The 21,626-nt window shown below is 42.9% G+C and overlaps 1 protein-coding gene across 3 annotated transcripts; it reads right to left on the bottom strand.

The window, feature by feature from the left end:
* Positions 1-5,061: 5,061 nt before the first annotated feature.
* On the bottom strand, positions 5,062-7,799 carry LOC142747903 (uncharacterized). 3 transcript variants are annotated; one of them, XM_075855015.1, is made up of 5 exons: positions 6,987-7,799; positions 6,367-6,423; positions 6,111-6,134; positions 5,495-5,735; positions 5,062-5,375 (listed from the first exon to the last, which is right to left on the bottom strand). In XM_075855015.1, the coding sequence occupies exons 1-4, from the start codon at positions 7,571-7,573 to the stop codon at positions 5,687-5,689; spliced, it is 717 nt and encodes a 238-aa protein (XP_075711130.1). In that variant the 5' UTR covers positions 7,574-7,799; the 3' UTR covers positions 5,062-5,375; positions 5,495-5,686. The 3 variants fall into 3 exon arrangements, with proteins under 3 accessions (XP_075711130.1, XP_075711129.1, XP_075711131.1); XM_075855014.1 differs by having other exon boundaries at positions 5,062-5,378; XM_075855016.1 differs by lacking the exon at positions 6,111-6,134 and having other exon boundaries at positions 5,062-5,378.
* Between the last annotated feature and the right edge of the window lie 13,827 nt (positions 7,800-21,626).

Genomic DNA, 21,626 nt, shown 5'->3' on the forward strand with positions numbered 1-21,626 from the left:
TGAGATGGATGAGGCTTCTGTATGTTGGTGATATTAGGCATTGTATGGAGGTATGATGAGATGGATGAGGGTGCTGTATAGTGGTGATATTTGGCATTGTATGGCAGTATTATGAGATGGATGAGGGTACTGTATAGTTGTGATATTTGGCAAAGTATGGCACTATGATGAGATGGATGAAGGTGCTGTATGGTATTGTATGGCATATGATGAGATGGATGAGGGTGATTTTTGGTGGTGATATTTGGCATTGTATGGCAGTATAATGAGGTGGATGAGGTTGCTGTATGGTGGTGTTATTTGGCATTGTATGGCAGAATGATGAGATGGATGAGGGTGCTGTATGGTGGTGATATTTTGTATTGTATGGCAGTATGATGAGATGGATGAGGGCACTGTATGGTGGTGATATTTGGTATTGTATGACAGTATGATGAGATGAATGAGGCTGCTGTATGGTATTGTATGGCAGTATGATGAGGTGGATGAGGGTGCTGTATGGTGGTGATATTTGGTATTGTATGGCAGTATAATGAGATGGATGAGGATACTGTATGGTGGTGATATTTGGTATTGTACGGCAGTATGTAATGAATAACGGTGCTGTATGGTGGTGATATTTGGTATTGTATGGCAGTATAATGAGATGGATAAGGGCGCTGTATAGCGGTGATATTTGGCATTGTATGGCAGAATGATGAGATGAATGAGGGTTCTGTATGGTGGTGATATTTGGCATTGTATGACAGTATGAGGAGATGGATTAGGGTGCTGTATGGTGGTTGTATTTGGCATTGTATGTCAGTATAATGAGATTGTATGTTGGTGATATTAGGCATTGTATGGCAGTATGATGAGATGGATGAGGGTGCTGTATAGTGGTGATATTTGGCATTGTATGGCAGTATGATGAGATGGATAAGTGTGCTGTATTGTATTGTATTGTATGGCAGTATGATGAGATGGATAAGGGTGCTGTGTGGTGGTGTTATTTGGCATTGTATGGCAAAATGATGAGATAGATGAGGGTTCTGTATGTTGGTGATATTTGGCATTGTATGGCAGTATGATGAGATGGATGAGGCTTCTGTATGTTGGTGATATTAGGCATTGTATGGCAGTATGATGAGATGGATGAGGGTGCTGTATAGTGGTGATATTTGGCATTGTATGGCAGTATGATGAGATGGATGAGGGTACTGTATAGTTGTGATATTTGGCAAAGTATGGCACTATGATGAGATGGATGAAGGTGCTGTATGGTATTGTATGGCATATGATGAGATGGATGAGGGTGCTTTATGGTGGTGATATTTGGCATTGTATGGCAGTATAATGAGGTGAATGAGGGCACTGTATGGTGGTTGATATTTGGCATTGTATGTCCGTATAATGAGATGGATGAGGGTGCTGTATGGTGGTGATATTTGGCATTGTATGGCAGTGTGATGAGATGGATGAGGGTGCTATATGGTATTGTATGGCAGTATGATGAGATGAATGCGGGTGCTGTATAGTGGTGATATTTGGCATTGTATGGCAGTATAATGAGATGGATGAGGGTGCTGTATGGTGGTGTTATTTGGCATTGTATGGCAGAATGATGAGATGGATGAGGGTTCTGTATGTTGGTGATATTTGGCATTGTATGGCAGTGTGATGAGATGGATGTGGGTGCTATATGGTATTGTATGGGCAGTATGATGAGATGAATGTGGGTGCTGTATAGTGGTGATATTTGGCATTGTATGGCAGTATAATGAGATGGATGAGGGCGCTGTATAGTGGTGATATTTGGCATTGTATGGCAGAATGATGAGATGAATGAGGGTTCTGTATGGTGGTGAAATTTGGCATTGTATGACAGTATGAGGAGATGGATTAGGGTGCTGTATGGTGGTGGTATTTGGCATTGTATGGCACTATAATGAGATTGTATGTTGGTGATATTAGGCATTGTATGGCAGTATGATGAGATGGATGAGGGTGCTGTATAGTGGTGATATTTGGCATTGTATGGCAGTATGATGAGATGGATGAGGGTACTGTATAGTGGTGATATTTGGCAAAGTATGGCACTATGATGAGATGGATGAAGGTGCTGTATGGTATTGTATGGCATATGATGAGATGGATGAGGGTGCTTTATGGTGGTGATATTTGGCATTGTATGGCAGTATAATGAGGTGGATGAGGTTGCTGTATGGTGGTGTTATTTGGCATTGTATGGCAGTATGATGAGATGCATGAGGGCACTGTATGGTGGTTGATATTTGGCATTGCATGTCCGTATAATGAGATGGATGAGGGTGCTGTATGGTGATGATATTTGTCATTGTATGGCAGTGTGATGAGATGGATGAGGGTGCTATATGGTATTGTATGGCAGTATGATGAGATGAATGCGTGTGCTTTATAGTGGTGATATTTGGCATTGTATGGCAGTATAATGAGAAGAATGAGGGTGCTGTATGGTGGTGTTATTTGGCATTGTATGGCAGAATGATGAGATGGATGAGGGTTCTGTATGTTGGTGATATTTGGCATTGTATGGCAGTGTGATGAGATGGATGAGGGTGCTATATGGTATTGTATGGCAGTATGATGAGATGAATGCGGGTGCTGTATAGTGGTGATATTTGGCATTGTATGGCAGTATAATGAGATGGATGAGGGTGCTATATGGTGGTGTTATTTGGCATTGTATGGCAGAATGATGAGATGGATGAGGGTGCTGTATAGTGGTGATATTTGGCATTGTATGGCAGTATGATGAGATAGATGAGGGCGCTGTATAGTGGTGATATTTGGCATTGTATGGCAGTATAATGTGATGGATGAGGGCGCTGTATGGTGGTCGATATTTGGCATTGTATGTCAGTATAATGAGATGGATGAGGGTGCTGTATTATGGTGTTAACTGGCATTGTATGTGAAAATGATGAGATGGATGAGGGTTCTGTATATTGGTGATATTTGGCATTGTATGGCAGTATGATGAGATGGATGAGGGTGCTGTATAGTGGTGATATTTGGCATTGTATGGCAGTATGATATTGATGAGGGTGCTGTATAGTGGTGATATTTGGCATTGTATGGCAGTATGATGAGATGGATAAGTGTGCTGTATTGTATTGTATTGTATGGCAGTATGATGAGATGGATAAGGGTGCTGTGTGGTGGTGTTATTTGGAATTGTATGGCAAAATGATGAGATAGATGAGGGTTCTGTATGTTGGTGATATTTGGCATTGTATGGCAGTATGATGAGATGGATGAGGCTTCTGTATGTTGGTGATATTAGGCATTGTATGGAGGTATGATGAGATGGATGAGGGTGCTGTATAGTGGTGATATTTGGCATTGTATGGCAGTATTATGAGATGGATGAGGGTACTGTATAGTTGTGATATTTGGCAAAGTATGGCACTATGATGAGATGGATGAAGGTGCTGTATGGTATTGTATGGCATATGATGAGATGGATGAGGGTGATTTTTGGTGGTGATATTTGGCATTGTATGGCAGTATAATGAGGTGGATGAGGTTGCTGTATGGTGGTGTTATTTGGCATTGTATGGCAGAATGATGAGATGGATGAGGGTGCTGTATGGTGGTGATATTTTGTATTGTATGGCAGTATGATGAGATGGATGAGGGCACTGTATGGTGGTGATATTTGGTATTGTATGACAGTATGATGAGATGGATGAGGGTACTGTATGGTGGTGATATTTGGTATTGTATGGCAGTATGATGAGATGGAAGAGGGCACTGTAAGGTGGTGATATTTGGCATTGTATGGCAGAATGATGAGATCAATGAGGTTTCTGTATGGTGGTGATATTTGGTATTGTATGACACTATGATGAGATGAATGAGGGCACCGTATGGTGGTGATATTTGGCATTGTATGGCAGAATTATGAGATGAATGAGGGTGCTGTATGGTGGTGATATTTGGTATTGTATGGCAGTCAAATGAGATGGATGAGGATACTGTATGGCGGTGATATTTGGCATTGTATGGCAATATAATGAGATGAATGAGGGCACTGTATGATGGTGATATTTGGAATTGTATGGCAGTATAATGAGATAGATGAGGGTGCTGTATGGTGGTGTTATTCGGCATTGTATGGCAGAATGATGAGATGGATTAGGGTGCTGTATGGTTGTGATATTTGGCATTGTATGGCAGTATAATAAGATGGATGAGGGCACTGTATGGTGGTGATAGTTGGCATTGTATGGCAGTATAATGATGGATGAGGATACTGTATGGTGGTGATATTTGGCATTGTATGGCGGTATGATGAGATGAATAAGGGCACTGTATGGTGGTGATATTTGGCATTGTATGGCGGTATGATGAGATGAATAAGGGCACTGTATGGTGGTGATATTTGGCATTGTATGGCAGAATGATGAGATGATTGAGGGCACTATATGGTGGTGATTACTTGTCGTTCAAGTACCAGGGTCCGGGTGTGACTGCTCCTTCTGCTTTACCTATAACTACACTGCTGGTTTGATGAAATTCATGTCTTCTGAAGCACAGATATATAATTTGCCATATAGCCTTCATGTGAGGAATACCTCAGATCTCCTTCCCCCCTAGTGAGTGTGGAAGCTGCCTGTCCTGGAAATGATCCCACTTTTATCTGACACTCAGGCTGGTCCGTACAGGTTCTTGTATGTCTCCCGTCCCCCACATCAGATGTACTTCTTCATGCTCCACCCCTGCGGACCCTGCACTAGACATAACACAGTGTATCAGGTTTTCCTTCAATTCCTTCACTAGATCCTCGCTGGTTTCCCTGTGGTGATAGATTGTACAGAACCCACTTAAGTCAATGGACACTGCCCGTCCTCCACTGCAGTCATACTCGGCCTGAATAGTTAAAGTGTGATTGGATTATCAGAACGGCTTTACATGACCCATTACATGTCTCAAAGTGGAACAGTCACCATAATGGTCAACTACTGGGAACAACTGCACTCAACATACAGCTTTCCAGTGCCGGTGGGGGAGGGGGACCAACAAGGAGATTCCACTGAGTAAGGAACTATTAATAATATTTTATTTTCTGCCGTTTTCCTGAAGATTTTCCGTTCTTACAAGTAAAATGTTATAAACTTTTCTGTGGCCGTCCATGGAATATCTGGTAATTCGCCATATACCGAGTTCTTGAACGAGGGGCCGAGGTTTTTTGTCTGGAGTCTATGCTGTCAATCCGGGGGGGGGGGGGGTCAGACTTCCACAGGATCAGGCTGAAGCTGGTTCTTGTCCCTGCTCGGTGCGGTTACTGGAAGTCCTGGAGAGCGCGATGGTCTCGGTCGGAGAGCGGAAATGAGATTCCCAGGTGGAACAGTCTGCTAGATAAGAAAAGTACGTTACAAAGTATACAGCTCCACCTGTAAGAGAGCTGCATTGTAGATTTACTAAATAAAATAATGGGAAACCACCAATAATAATGTTCCGGCCAACAAACCTGTTCTTCATCTGGATCCTTAGGGGTGGGCGATCTAGTACTTCACTGCAGGAACGCCCCCTGGTGCGGCTTTGGACAGGGGGGCACTGGACAGTGCTGTATGACTCCTGGTTGTCTGTTGCAGCAGATGACAATGTCCAGAGGAACTTTCTAAGAATTTAACATCAGCAACTCCTCACGATAACGTGCCACTTATTCGATGGTGTCAATGCTGAAGCAGCAAGAAAGAAATCTGAGGAACCTACAGAAGATAAACCCAGGGTGAGACTTTCATGAGAGGGAACGGGTCTTGTGGGGACAGCGGTGACTGGCGAGTAGGGTTTAGACTGGGGCAGGGGGATTACTGAGGTGACCACTTGGATAACCTTGGGACACGTCCTGGAGAGATGAGCTAATTATGGAGGTCCTGTGACTAGGTGCCCCCACAATCAGGAGGCAAGACTTGGGGAGCTCTCCAGGAAACTCAAGTGTTCAAAGTAGGGCTTTAAATGTCCCTCTAAGGGGAGAGCGTCTCTCGGCTCTATCTAATAGATGAGGATCCTGATGGGGGTGATCCTCCTCTATTACCTTTATTGGTCCTAATAAGCTAGAGGAATAAGCATAGTCTTGTACTTACCTTTGTTGTCTATTCTCTCTGATTCTGCGTGGGAAAGATAAGAATTAATCATCAACTCCTACATGAGGAAACATAAGGGGGATCCTAGTGCCTTGAACGTCCCCCCACCCCTGGAGCAGTTTATTAAAAAAAAGGTTAAATTATAGACTTCTACCGCCACTAGGGAGAGCTCACTGCATGATGATTTATTATAGACTATAATAGGAGCTCCACCTATTGGCTGCTGCAGGTAAACTGAAGGCAGACAATCACTCACATGTACTTCTCTTTTTTTCTTCTGAGGCACTTAGGTCTCCACCACCTGCGTCTTGTCCTAAAGGAAAAATCCAGGAAAATAAGATCAGCTCCATGTGATGAGTGGAGGACACTTCACAGGATCAGTCTATAAGGTTATGTGTACTGAGATTTTCATGTGTCCCGTTCTGTGGAGACTTAATGAGACGGAGCTCAAACTATTGCAAAAAGTATGTGATGGGATAAACCTGAATAATCCTGTGTGTAATGTTCTGTAATGAGTCGGCTCTAAAGCTACAAAAAGTTTATGAAGGTTTCCCTGTTTTCCTGATGAATGAGATCATTGGGGCTCTATGTCCTATGTAACATATTGATAGAATTTGTGGTCTTTTTACTATGGACGTTGCAGATTTATCAAAACTAGTGTAAAGTGAAGGAGGAGCAGTTCAGATTGCAACTCTCATTTTTCTAAGGCCCATTGGAAAATTAAGATGTGACCTGATTGGTTGTTATGGGCAACGGCACAACTTTTACTTTGCACCAGTTTTGATAATACAATTAAATCAACGTCCTGACTCCTTACACAATACTTTACAGGGATATACATACAGCAATAACTGATAGTCCGTCTCTGCCACTTACGCCTTCTCCTCCGTCTCCACCTCATCTTCGTCCTGCTGAATGTTGATCTCCTCCACCTGCGTCCACTCCACCTTCTCCACTTCCACCTCCTCCGTCTCCTCCACCTCATCTTCGTCCTGCTGAATGTTTATCTCCTCCAAGTCAGTCCACTCCACCTCCTCCGTCTCCACCACATCTTTGTCCTGCTGAATGTTGATCTCCTCCACCTTCGTCCACTCCACCTCCTCCATCTCCTGCTGAATGTTTCTCTTCTCCACCTCCTCAGTCTCCTCCACCTCCTCCGCCTCTAGCTGAATGTTTATCTCCTCGACCTCCGTCCACTCCACCTCCTCCGTCTCCTGCTGAATGTTTATCTCCTCCACCTCCTCTGTTTCCTCCACCTCCTCCATCTCCTCCACCTCCTCCAGCTGAATGTTTATCTCCTCCACCTCCGTCCACTCCACCTCCTCCGTCTCTTGCTGAATGTTTATCCCCTCCACCACCTCCGTCTCCTCCACCTCTTCCGGCTCCAGCTGAATGTTTATCTCCTCGACCTCCGTCCACTCCACCTCCTCCGTCGTCTCCTCCACCTCCTCCTTCTCCATCATCTCTGTTTCACTTCTCTAAATACTAGGGGTAAATAAGACAGCGAGAGTCCAGAACATACTCTATGTGCTCTACAAATGTATAAATAAGGAATGTCTACTTAAGATCAGACAGTAATTTAGAAGAGAGTGATGAACTAGTCTAATTAACCAGACACCTCCTCAACTTGAACCCGCATCTCAAGACCTGAACCAAGAACTAAAACCCCCTCATCAATACTCATGTCTTATCTACACCTCCAGACCTGTACACATATCTACTGTATCTACTTACTGATACTTGTCCTCTACCTGGACCGGACCACCAAAACCCAACCTATAGCAGCCACTGAGGACCTTTACAGCACCCAAGATCTTCAGTACCAACTTAATGGTAATAATACCAAAGCTGTACCTCCAACTCAAGATCTGTACCCACAAACAGAGCCCACTCACTGGTATCCAAACCAGAACCCCATCATTTATAGCAGTTACAGGTGCCTATACCAAGCGGTCAGCTGCCATTTATCAAATAGCGCCGATTTACAGGATACACCAGTCCCCAGCACAACTCAGTGTCTGATGAAGGTCGATTGTGACCGAAATGTCGCACCAAGCCACTGGCATTTACTAAATAAAAATTAAAACATTTCAGCTTCAAAAACTTGTGTGCCGAATACTTCTTTCTATGTGACTTTGGTTGGTATCCTATTTTTGCACTTATCAAGTCTAGCGTGATCTGAACTACTTCGCATATCTTTCTGTTCTGTTAAAGCTTTAAAGCCCCCTTTTTCCCTATAAAAAAAAAAACAAGCGCAAATAATAAAGCTCTGGCAGTCTGCAGCCACCACTAGGGGGAGCTCACTGCATATGGATTTACAGCTACTATTGAACTTAAAGTGGCTATGTCACCAGATTATAAGTGCGCTATCTCCTACATAATGTGATCGGCGCTGTAATGTAGATCACAACAGTGGTTTTTATTTTGAAAAACGATCATTTTTTGAGCAAGTTATGAGCAATTTTAGATTTATGCTAATTCGTTTCATAATAAACAACTGGGCATGTTTTTACTTTTTACCAACTGGGCATTGTACAGAGAAGTGTATGACGCTGACCAATCAGTGACCAATCAGCCTCATACACTTCTCATTGTTCCAGCCCAGCGTGATTGTGCAGTGAAAGAAGCTGGGCTGGAACAATGAGAAGTGTATGACGCTGATTGGTCGCTGATTGGTCGCTGATTGGTCACTGATTGGTCAGCGTCATACACTCCTCTCCACAACGCCCAGTTGGTCAAAAGTAAAAACACGCCCAGTTAGTCATTAAGAAACGAATTAGCATAAATCTAAAATTGCCCATAGCTTGCTCAAAAATTATTGTTTTTCAAAATAAAAACCATTCCTATTATCTACATTACAGTGCCGATTAGATTATGTAGGAGATACGACACTTGTAATCTGGTGACAGAGCCTCTTTAAAAGGAGCTGTGTGCAGTGAGCTCCCCCTAGTGGCGGCTGCATAAAAATTATATTACCCTATGTCAAGTAGTAGGAGGGAAGTTCAGGGCCGGGCCCCCTCTCACTATGGGCCCCCTCACTATGGGCCCCCTGTCAGTGGCATGTCTTTATGTAATGTGCGTCACTAATAATGTTGGTCCATACAGTGAAGATGAGAATGTCCTCTGGTTAGAAGCAGCTTCTGAGCGTTATCAGACACATTGTACATTTACAAAGTTTACCTGATTCTCTGTAATTCACCAACTCTAAACCTACAAAAGGAGGACCATTGCTGAAGAGGACGAGACGTGATAGAAGATAATGAAGGACACAGCAGACTTACCTCACACCAACAACTACAACCCTCAAAGGAGTGTCAGCTCTGCAGCTCCTTATATAATGTGACTGATGTCATAATGTGCAGGGGCAGAGCCAACATCCACAACATTCCGTGACATCTTGAGCAGCAGCAACTGTTATTTAAAGGGACAAGACAAGGCCGAGCAGCCAATCCAATTCTATATAGAGGAAATGTTCCCTAAATTCTCCTCCTTAGCCCCTGAAGCCTTGGAGAAGGGGAGGCAATGTTTTTATTTCTATACAATGTCATTCTGGAGTAATTTCTACTGATTATAACACTGATACATCCACGACGATCACTCGTATATACAGTATGGGGTCTGTATTATTGGGATATAACATAACACTGGATTGGATGATGGGTGGAGGACAGGATGGACTGATAATGTGTATATAGCAGGTATATAGTCCTATACATTATAACAAACACTTCCATATAATATTCAGATACTTCTAGACCCGCTGCTGTTTCCCAGATGTGATGAGGAGGAGATTGTGAGACTATTATAATATCCTGCAAATTGTTACTCCTCCTTATTAGGACTTTATCTCTGCATAATCTCCAGCCTATAATATCAATTTATTTGTCTCTATATTGATACAATTTACTTCTGATACATTGTTATATATCGTCTCCATTAACAAGAATCAGAACCGAAAATCTGTAACCTGCCTCTCCAACTGCTGTGAGACTACAACTTCCAGTATGCCATTCAGCCGTTCCCATCCTGCACGCGCGCTATATATATATATATATATATATATATATATATATATATATATACATATATATAAATATATATATATATATATATATATATATATATATATATATATATAGTTAAACAAATATATCCAGCAGCACCAGTAATCGGTGGGTGCAACTCCTCAGGAACAGACCACGCTCCAATTCCAATACAATCCAAAAAAGAGGCAGCACTCCGCAGAAAATATGATAAAGGGTGTATTTATTGCCCCCTGTGCGTGCAACGTTTCAGCTCTATCCTCTAGAGCCTTTCTCAAGGCTTGAGAAAGGCTCTAGAGGATAGAGCTGAAACGTTGCACGCACAGGGGGCAATAAATACACCCTTTATCATATTTTCTGCGGAGTGCTGCCTCTTTTTTGGATTGTATATATATATATATAAGTATTACATACATACATACATGGAGCGAGGGCTGGTAGTCTGTAACATTAGCGCCACACATTACACCTGCATAGCGCTTGCTCTGTAGCGGAGACCACGCCATCAACATCTGACTCTCAAGTGCTAACTCCGATATCGTCCGTTAAACCGCTTGGATTCTGCGATCAATAGCATCTGCGGCATCTGCCACAGCTATGGAAAGGATAAAAGGAAGAAAGAACGGGTATTTTCCAGGCGCTGCCGATCGGAATGTCATCCGTGATGAATACGATCCATTTGTCTCATGGATGGAGACAAGGTGAGTAGTTGAAAGGTTTATTGGTGCAGGTATATAAAACAACAGCAGACTGTTTAACAGCGGACTGTTTCGAAACCGGACCGGTTTCTTCCTCAGGTAGAATACAAATGAATAGGTCGGTGGGGTGTCGGTTAAATAACCGAGTTAAAGGTCGGTTTGAGGTAAGAACTACCGGGTCAGGTATACAGGTCAAATCTGATAAACATACATATATATACAATACAAATAATTGTACAAATAATTACAAACAGTTAAATAAAAATGTGTCTGTGTGTTGTTTAAAAATTTATTTGACTTCCAATTATTATATAATAAATAGTATTTAAGATTTTATTATTTTAGTTAAAAAATGTTATCTTAAAAAATATGTGTGTTGGTAAAAGGATCTAAAAAAATATCTTTGATAAAATTCTTATTATAATCATGGTTTAAGAGAATCTATCTGTGGTGTGCAGTCTTGCTTATTTAGCATCCGCGATTGTCATAGAAGAAGCTAAGCATACAAATGGAGTATCATCCTATTTTTCAATTATTGTTGGAATTGTACTGAAGTCTAAATTCCACTTTGCTCATTTTGTTTTGTTCTTAAATTTCTTACATAGGTTCGTTGGTATTAGGCTAAGAAGACTGCTTTAATGTACATATATATATATATATATATATATATATATATATATATATATATATATATATATATATATATATATATATACACTACCGTTCAAAAGTTTGGGGTCACCCAGACAATTTTGTGTTTTCCATGAAAACTCACACTTATATTTATCAAATGAGTTGCAAAATGACTAGAAAATATAGTCAAGACATTGACAAGGTTAGAAATAATGATTTTTATTTGAAATAATAATTTTCTCCTTCAAACTTTGCTTTCGTCAAAGAATGCTCCATTTGCAGCAATTACAGCATTGCAGACCTTTGGCATTCTAGCTGTTAATTTACTGAGGTAATCGGGAGAAATTTCACCCCATGCTTCCAGAAGCTCCTCCCACAAGTTGGATTGGCTTGATGGGCACTTCTTGCGTACCATACCGTCAAGCTGCTCCCACAACAACTCTATGGGGTTGAGATCTGGTGACTGCGCTGGCCACTGCATTACAGATAGAATACCAGCTGCCTGCTTCTTCCCTAAATAGTTCTTGCATAATTTGGAGGTGTTCTTTGGGTCATTGTCCTGTTGTAGGATGAAATTGGCTCCAATCAAGCGCTGTCCACAGGGTATGGCATGGCGTTGCAAAATGGAGTGATAGCCTTCCTTATTCAAAATCCCTTTTACCTTGTACAAAAATATCCTACATTACCAGCACCAAAGCAACCCCAGACCATCACATTACCTCCACCATGCTTGACAGATGGCGTCAGGCAATCTTCCAGCATCTTTTCAGTTGTTCTGCGTCTCACAAATGTTCTTCTGTGTGATCCAAACACATCAAACTTCGATTCGTCTGTCCATAATACTTTTTTCCAATCTTCCTCTGTCCAATGTCTGTGTGCTTTTGCCCATATTAATCTTTTCCTTTTATTAGCCAGTCTCAGATATGGCTTTTTCTTTGCCACTCTGCCCTGAAGGCCAGCATCCCGGAGTCGCCTCTTCACTGTAGACGTTGACACTGGCGTTTTGCGGGTACTATTTAATGAAGCTGCCAGCTGAGGACCTGTGAGGCGTCTATTTCTCAAACTAGAGACTCTAATCTACTTGTCTTATTGCTCAGTTGTGCATCGGTGCCTCCCACTTCTCTTTCTACTCTGGTTAGAGCCTGTTTGTGCTGTCCTCTGAAGGGAGTAGTACACACCGTTGTAAGAAATCTTCAGTTTCTTGGCAATTGCTCACATGGAATAGCCTTCATTTCTAAGAACAAGAATAGACTGTCGAGTTTCACATGAAAGCTCTCTTTTTCTAGCCATTTTGAGAGTTTAATCGAACCCACAAATGTAATGCTCCAGATTCTCAACTAGCTCAAAGGAAGGTCAGTTTTATAGCTCCTCTAAACAGCAAAACTGTTTACAGCGGTGCTAACATAATTGCACAAGGGTTTTTAAGTGTTTTCTAATCATCCATTAGCCTTATAACACAGTTAGCAAACACAATGTACGATTAGAACACTGGAGTGATGGTTGCTGGAAATGGGCCTCTATACACCTATGTAGATATTGCATTAAAAACCAGACGTTTGCAGCTAGAATAGTCATTTAGCACATTAACAATGTATAGAGTGTATTTCTGATTAATTTAATGTTATCTTCATTGAAAAAAACTGTGTTTTTCTTGCAAAAATAAGGAAATTTCTAAGTGACCCTAAACTTTTGAACGGTAGTGTATATATATATATATATATATGCGCTTTCACTATAAATGTGCTTTTTTCGGGACAGATGATATTAAATGTACTAATTCTTTCTAATCTCAGTCTTACTTTCAAGACTGTTTCAGTATTTCTTTGAAACGGAGTGGTCATATTTTGTGTCTTTTGTTGTGAGAAATGTGTGTTTTCTTCTTTCATGCAGTCTCTGTCGGTTATTAAAATATATTGTTGTATATAACGAATTTATCAGCTATCTATGAAATAAATTTGTTTCGTTAAATTATTGCCTCTGTGATATCATTGAGACCCTGTGGTTTTAAGGTCTTAAGTTTATATATCCAGAAGATTTCTCTTTTACAGAGCGGGTCGAACCTTTCCACTCGGCTTTCGTTTACGTGTTCAATGGGTATGATGCTAAAACATTTAAAATCATCATTATGAAATAAAGTGCAGTGTTTAGAAATACTATGTAGGAGGAATTTTTTTTTTAAACAGTCTGCTGTTGTTTTATTCACCTGCACCAGTAAACCTTTCAACTACTCACCTTGTCTCCATGCATGAGACAAATGGATTGTATTCATCACGGATTACATTCCGATCGGCAGCGCCTGGAATATACCCGTTCTTTCTTCCTTTTATCCTTTCCATATCAGCATTGAGACTTCTTGTTAAGTTCTCAAACCGGGTCCTGGGCTGCAACCGAACTCCAATACCACTATACCGTCGAGGGATCTCGGATTCTGCTCTACTGGATGTTATGCTTCCAGCATAACCGCACAAGGTTAGCATCACTTGCCCTCTGTTCACACCCGTATACAGTTTCATTCACTATTGTGCAATTTGTTGTTTTTTCTGTCATTATCTACACAGCTAGACAGACTTGGGGGCTTCCTCTACTACCACATTGGTCCTCCGTGACTTGACCAGCTGGCTATGGCAGCTGGAGGCCTAACAATGTCCTTTAGGTCGGTCATGTACAGAAGCAGTGTAGGCGTCTTAGGTTCCTGAACGCAAAAAAAATAAATGAAAAAGAATACCAGAATTGCTGTTTTTGTTTATCCCCACCCCCCCTGCCGAAAGAATTATGGTACAAATGAAGAAAACATCAATTCTTTCTGCAATATTCAAGCCCTCGTATTCTTAGATCCATAGAAAAAAATATGGATCTAAGAAAATGGCAACAAAAAAAACAGAAATAATTTTAGGTGATTTTTTTTTTGTTCAAAAGTAGTAAAACAAAAGAATTCTATACATTTGATATCACCGTAATCACATCAACTTGCAGAAAAGACTTAACAGGTCAATTACACTTTACGATGAAAACTGAAAAAGAAATTCCAGAATTGTTTATTTTTTTGTTCAGTCCGCCCCCTAAAAAATCTAATGAACAGTGATTAAAAAATCGATTGTATCCCAAAATGGCGCCAATAAAATCTACAGTTTGTACAGCAAAATCTAAGCCCTCACACCGCTCGATTAATGGAAAAATAAAGTTATGGCTCTTAGATAAAGACTACACAAAAAAAGTTAAAAGTTGCTGCTTCTCTAAGGTAAAGCTGTGGACTGTCAGGTTGTGCTGCTATGGGGCCCAATGAATGGGGGAGGGGGCCACAGCTCAGGTTGGCTCCATCATTCCTGTACAGTATAATTCTGCCAAGTGTTCTCCATCCTCAGACTTCACATCATTATCAAACAAGGAAGGGGTGAATTGAACCCAGGGTCACCTGGCTGAAACAACCAATGAGTCTCTTTGCATTTAAATGAGGGTTGTGTTGATGTGAACAAGCACCTGGTGGTGGCGCTAATGTGATATTTGCTATGGGCCACCTCTCTGTACCCCCCCCCATACTTCTCTGTACCCCCTCCCCCCATACTTCTCTGTGCAATTCTGAAACGTCATAAATCATAGGAGAACCAGCTCATTACCCCACGTCTCTGCAGGATTGCACTGCAGGCCCATTACCCGGTGTCTTCCCGCAGGACTGTACTGCAGGCCCACATCTCCCTGCAGGACCACATCTCCCTACAGGACCTCATCTCCCAGCAGGACCACATCTCCCTGTAGAACCACATCTCCCTGTAGGACCACATCTCCCTGCAGGACCACATCTCCCTGCAGGACCACATCTCCCAGCAGGACCACATCTCCCTGCAGGCCCACATCTCCCTGCAGGACCACATCTCCCTGCAGGACCACATCTACCTGTAGGACCACATCTCCCTGCAGGACCACATCTCCCTGCAGGACCACATCTACCTGTAGGACCACATCTCCCTACAGGACCACATCTCCCTGCAGGACCACATCTCCCTGCAGGACCACATTTACCTGCAGGACCACATCTCCCTGCAGGACCACATCTCCCTGCAGGACCACATCTACCTGCAGGACCACATCTCCCTGCAGGACCACATCTACCTGTAGGACTGAGTTTGTAGTGAGGCGCAAACATCTTTTCATAAATTAGTCTACAATGAAACGTGCCCAAATAAGGAGCAGTTCACGACACATTCTAGCTGTAGACCGTAGTAAATCTGCCCCATTGTATACAATTACACTTGGGTGGGGTCCTAGTGCTCAGCACACCCCCTCCATCCCTTTAGTGAGACGCCATCACATGCATTATATGATCAAACATTTTCTGCCTTCAGCCTCCACTAGGGGAACTCATTATTAGTATTGAGATATATGGGAGCTGTATAATTCCATAAGGAGAAGGATTTTTGTTTGAAACAACTTGTGAATAAAGTTTCACCTCTCAAGTATCCAAAAGAAAAATAGGTGCACTTTTGCATCGGCACTTGATGCTGGTGTTTCTTTGCATTGTATGCCAATATTATGCCAGTATATATCACTGTATAATGTTGAGAAAATGCTGTGCTGGTGAGATTTGGCATTGTATGGCAGTATAATGAGATGGATGAGGGTACTATAGGGTGGTATTAGGCATTGTATAGCAGTTTGATGAGATGGATGAGGGCACTGTATGGTGGTGATATTTGGCATTGTAGGGCAGTATAATGAGATGGATGAGGGTGCTGTTAGATGGTGATATTTGGCATTGTATGGCAGTGTGATGAAATGGATGAGGGTACTGTATGGTGGTGATATTTGGCATTGTATGGCAGTATGATGAGATGGATGAGGGTACTGTATGGTGGTGATATTTGGCATTGTATGGCAGTATGATGAGATGTATGAGGGTTCTGTAGGGTGGTGATATTTGGCATTGTATGGCAGTATAATGAGATGAATGAGGGTGCTGTATGGTGGTGATATTTGGCATTGTATGGCAGTATGAGATGGATGAGGGCACTGCTTAGGGGCATTATTTGGGCAGTATTACTACTTACCTTTTAAGTAAAATCTTGTTTCCAGGTAAATGATGGAGGTGAAAGTTGATAATTTTTTTTGTCTATTATCTATCACAGGATAAAGACGCTGATAATAAGATGGGACATTTGGGAGAAGAACAGAGACAATCATCTCCCAAATACTGTATCTGTATTCAGTGTAATGAGAGGCAAACTTGCACTGTGCTGCCCCCTAGTGGTTCACTAGTTGTATTGGATGTTACTGGACCTGAGCACAGATGAAAATATTTCCTGTGCTTTACATGTGAGGTTACCCCGTATATTCTCCCCCCTGCCCTAACATGAACATTACACCTGTACAACAAGAGTCAGAGATACATGTCAGAAGTTGTATGCAGAGGGACTCTGGAGCTTCAAAATGGCACATACCATGTGCCATTTATAATACTGGTGTCTCCTTATGGGGCCCCCTCAGGCACCAGGGTCCGGGTGTGACTGCTACTTCTGCACCCGCTATAGCTACACCGCTGGTGATGAAATTACAAACCTTTAAAGCACAGATATTTGCCATATGGCTCTCACATGTTAAACATTGGACCCCCCCCCCCCCCCTTCCCCATGTAGATGCTGCCCTCTCCCAGAAATTATCCCACATTTATCTATTGTACCCCCAGGCTGGTCAGTGCAGGTTTTCATGTTTCAACCTCCTCCACATAGGAATCACATGTTCAATCTCCACCCCTTTAGAGCACTACACCGTGTTCCAAATTATAATGCACATTGGATTTAAGTGTCATAAACATTTAATTATTAGTTTTTCAATTAAACGCATGGATGGTATTGTGTCTTAGGGCTCTTTGGTTCATTGTAATCAATCTCAGACACCTGTGATAATTAGTTTGCCAGGTGTGCCCAATCAAAGGAAAACTACTTAAGAAGGACGTTCCACATTATTAAGCAGGCCACCGGTTTCAAGCAATATGGGAAAGAAAAAGGATCTCTCTGCTGCCGAAAAGCGTGAAATAGTGCAATACCTTGGACAAAGTATGAAAACATTCGATATTTCAAGAAAACTTAAGTGTGATCATCGTACTGTGAAAAGATTTGTGGCTGATTCAGAGCACAGACGGGTTCGTTCAGATAAAGGCATAATGAGGAAGGTTTCTGCCAGACAAATTAATAGGATTAGGAGAGCAGCTGCTAAAATGCCATTGCAAAGCAGCAAACAGGTATTTAAAGCCGCTGGTGCCTCTGGAGTCCCACGAACCTCAAGGTGTAGGATCCTCCAGAGGTTTGCAAGTGTGCATAAAGCTATTATTCGGCCACCCCTAAACAATGCTCAAAAGCAGAAACGGTTGCAGTGGGCTCAGAAATACATGAAGACTAATTTTCAAACCGTGTTGTTTACTGATGAGTGCCGTGCAACCCTGGATGGTCCAGATGGATGGAGAAGTGGATGGTTGGTGAATGGCCACCATGTCCCAACAAGGCTGCGACATCAGCAAGGAGGTGGCGGAGTCATGTTTTGGGCTGGAATCATGGGCAGAGAGCTGGTAGGCCCCTTTAGGGTCCCTGACGGGTTGAAAATGACCTCTGCAAAGTACGTAGAGTTTATGACTGATCACTTTCTTCCGTGGTACAAAAAGAAGAACCGTGCCTTCCGTAGCAAAATTATCTTCATGCATGACAATGCACCATCTCATGCTGCAACGAATACCTCTGTGTCATTGGCTGCTATGGGCATAAAAGGAGAGAAACTCATGGTGTGGCCCCCATGTTCCCCTGACCTCAACCCTATTGAGAACCTTTGGAGCATCCTCAAGCAAAATATCTATGAGGGTGGGAGGCAGTTCACATCAAAACAGAAGCTCTGGGAGGCTATTCTGACATCCTGCAAAGATATTCAAGCAGAAACTGTCCAAATACTCACACATTCAATAGATGCAAGAATTGTGAAGGTGATATCAAAGAAGGGGTCCTATGTTAACATGTAACTTGGCCTGTTAAGTTTTTTTTTATTGAAAGAGCTTTTGATTTCCGTAAATATGACCTCCTGATGCTGCAAATTCAACAAATTACCATTTTAGTTCTCTTTACAACCTTTAAAATGTTTTGATCTCTGTTGTGCATAATAATGTGAAACAGTCTTTTACTTCTAAAAAAAAATCTGTTATATTTAGGAGATTTGTTCAATAAAATTTGCATTATACTCCAACGGTTGATCGCTTGAAGATTATACTGACTGTCATTTGCATCGACTATTTAGGAAAATCAGCGAAATATAACATTTGCATAATAATTTGGAATGCGGTGTAAGCATTACAATACATAATGTTCTTGTAATGACGGGGTAGGGAGACAGACAGGTGAGCCCTAATCTACCCGCCACTCAGTCCCTGCCTACTTGCAACGGCCCGTCCTAGGCGACGGCGTACAACTGGGCGACGGTGCCTACTCTCACTATGTGCACGACAGACAGACAGACAAGGGTACAAAGAAGCTAAGGGAAATGGGGCAGTTGCCCAAGACCGTGAGCAACAAGAGTAGTGAACAAGCCGAGTCAAACCAGGAGTGTACAAGGTACCAAACGCAGAGCAAGAGAGTAGTCAGTAAAGCCAGGGTTAGTATGAAGCAGAGGACAAATAGTACAAGCAATAGCATCAGAGCCAGGAAACCAGCAGAATCACAGGCAAAGAAGAAGCAGGAAGCGAAGGTACAAATAGACAGAGGGCGGGAGCTAGCTCCGTCTGGCCAGGCCGTGATAGTGTAGTGTCCCACAGGAGCACTACTATGAAAACTATGTTTGTCTTCATGTGTTGTGTTATGCTGCCATCTACAGGTTCAGAAATGTTATGACATTGTGTTTCAGCCTATGCGGAGTGTTTTTCTATAATGTAACAGAAGCTGGGAGGAGTTAATTAGGGAGTGGTTAGAGTGAGTGAGGGCAGTGGTGAGCTAGGAGTGGATGCAGCAGGAGGCACAGGGAAGGTGCTCCTGAGTTCAGCCATTTGCGGATTACAGAGAAAGACAGGCCTAAAGAGATTTATTGGAATAACAGCTCAAGGAGCCAGAAGAGTCCAGAAAGAGAGACTGTGAGTAGAGAGATAATAGCACTCCTGCATTTAGCATTGGGCTACACTGATTGAGCTGAATTTGGATGACATATTTGTATTGTACTATCTCCATCTTGAAAAGTAAAAGTGTGCTGCAAGCTCTCCTGATTAACTGCCACCACCGTCTCCTGTCTTCTATTTGCACTCTACACCAAGGGCACCCCAAATAACACCAGACAGGAGTCAGCCACCAAGGGAGTGCCCCGGGGGAAACAACAGTCATCATCATCATCTTGTGCAACCCCCTCATCACTGTGTGTGTGTCCCTGGGAGGTGGGAAGGCCAGCAAGGCAAAATACCACCGTGACACAAGACAGAGAGCCCAGTATCCACCATTTTGGGTTCCTGCATTCCCCGCCACCCACGGGCCACCACATATAATTTTGGCGTCACGAACAGGATATCTATGGCCTCTGTGCCTTATGAACTAAGTCAGCGCTGATGCGCCACAGCCGGAATAAAAGTTTCCCGCCAAGTCGCCGCCATATTGGAAGTGGCAAGGAGCTGCGCAGGAGAACCCGCGAAAACAGCGGAGCAGCTAAGAGAAAGCTGGTGAGTGCCTGAATAGGCCAGTAAATGAGATTTAAAGTAAAAAGTGGCAGTTAACAGTGTAGAGACACCGGGAAAGATATCCGGAAAAGAGGCTTAGTGCATAGCCTGAAATTGAACACCCGTTGCTAGGGGTTACTGTAGGACTTATTGCAGAAAATGTCTGACGACGGAGATAACGGCTCTCCAAGCCCCAGTGGGTCACCTCCAACAGCGCAAGTGATGCCACTCACTATGCCCTATTACTTTGGAGCACCATGGCTTCCTCGCTACAAAGGCGAAGTTCATTCCCTGAGGGAATTCAAAGAGAAGATGCTGTCCATGTTCCGTTTGTATCCTGTCTCAACAGACCAGAGGGTTGAGATATTGATAGGACAACTAGAGGGCGCAGCATTAAGAGAAGTGAAATCCTGGCCCAGAACAGAGAAAAAAACAGTGGAACAGATACTGGACCGATTGCGTGCCACATTTGAAGTAAGGACTGTGGCAGAGCTCAAGATGAGATTCTTTGGAAAGAAGCAGCAGCCCGGTGAGTCATTGAGAGACTTTGCTTTATCCCTGCAGGAGGCCCAGCGGGCAATTATGCAAGTAGAACCCTTAGAGGCTGCAGAGGCTGACAAGGCCTTAAGGGAGCAGTTTGTTGAAGGAGCTGCATCTGAAGCTCTTAAAAGTCAGCTCAGAATGTTGGCCTCCCAGAACCCAAGCTGTATCTTCTTGGACTTTAAAGAGCTCGCAATTAGAATCCTGGGGACTGAAGCCGCAGCGGTTCAAGCCAAAGTTTTCCCCTATTCCATAGAGACTCCTACGGAGTCGCAAGTAGATCATCCTACAGAAGCGGGAAGTCAAGTTGCACTAGCTCAGTGTGCTCACATGCAAGCTCAAGATCCAGTTGGTGAACTGAGGGACCAAATTGCTATCCTCACCAAGAGCCTCAGTAAAATGTGCCAGAAAATGGAAGATATGGAGCAACGCCAGAAGGAAAGCCGCCGCTACTCCAGTAACAGGTTCAGTAACCGATCAGAAGGGGGAAGTTACCGGAATTGGGGTAGACGCTCTTCTGACAGATTTGATACCACCGGAAGACCCATTTGTCGTAGGTGTCAAAGAGCTGGCCATATTGAAAGAGAATGTCGTCAGTTAAACGACAATCCCCCGAGGCAGAGGACCGCCCCTCGGGAGGAAGACCAATAGGTCCCACAACACCAGAATGGATTCCCCGGTACATTGGGCAGTGTCCAGTGATTACGATCCACCTAAATGGGATCCCACTGTCGGCCTTACTGGACACTGGCTCTCAAGTCACCACTCTGCAGAGAAGTTGGTTTGAGAAGTACTGGGACCTCGACCAGCTGATACAACCCCCAGACACGTGGCTTAACATTGTAGCCAGTAATGGACAATCGATACCCCATCGGGGCTACTGGGAACCCACGATCCAGATGGGAGAAACTGAACTGCCCCAGCAAGGCGTAATTGT

The sequence above is a fragment of the Rhinoderma darwinii genome, chromosome 3 (genome assembly GCF_050947455.1).
Source record: "Rhinoderma darwinii isolate aRhiDar2 chromosome 3, aRhiDar2.hap1, whole genome shotgun sequence".
Lineage (NCBI taxonomy): Eukaryota > Metazoa > Chordata > Amphibia > Anura > Rhinodermatidae > Rhinoderma > Rhinoderma darwinii.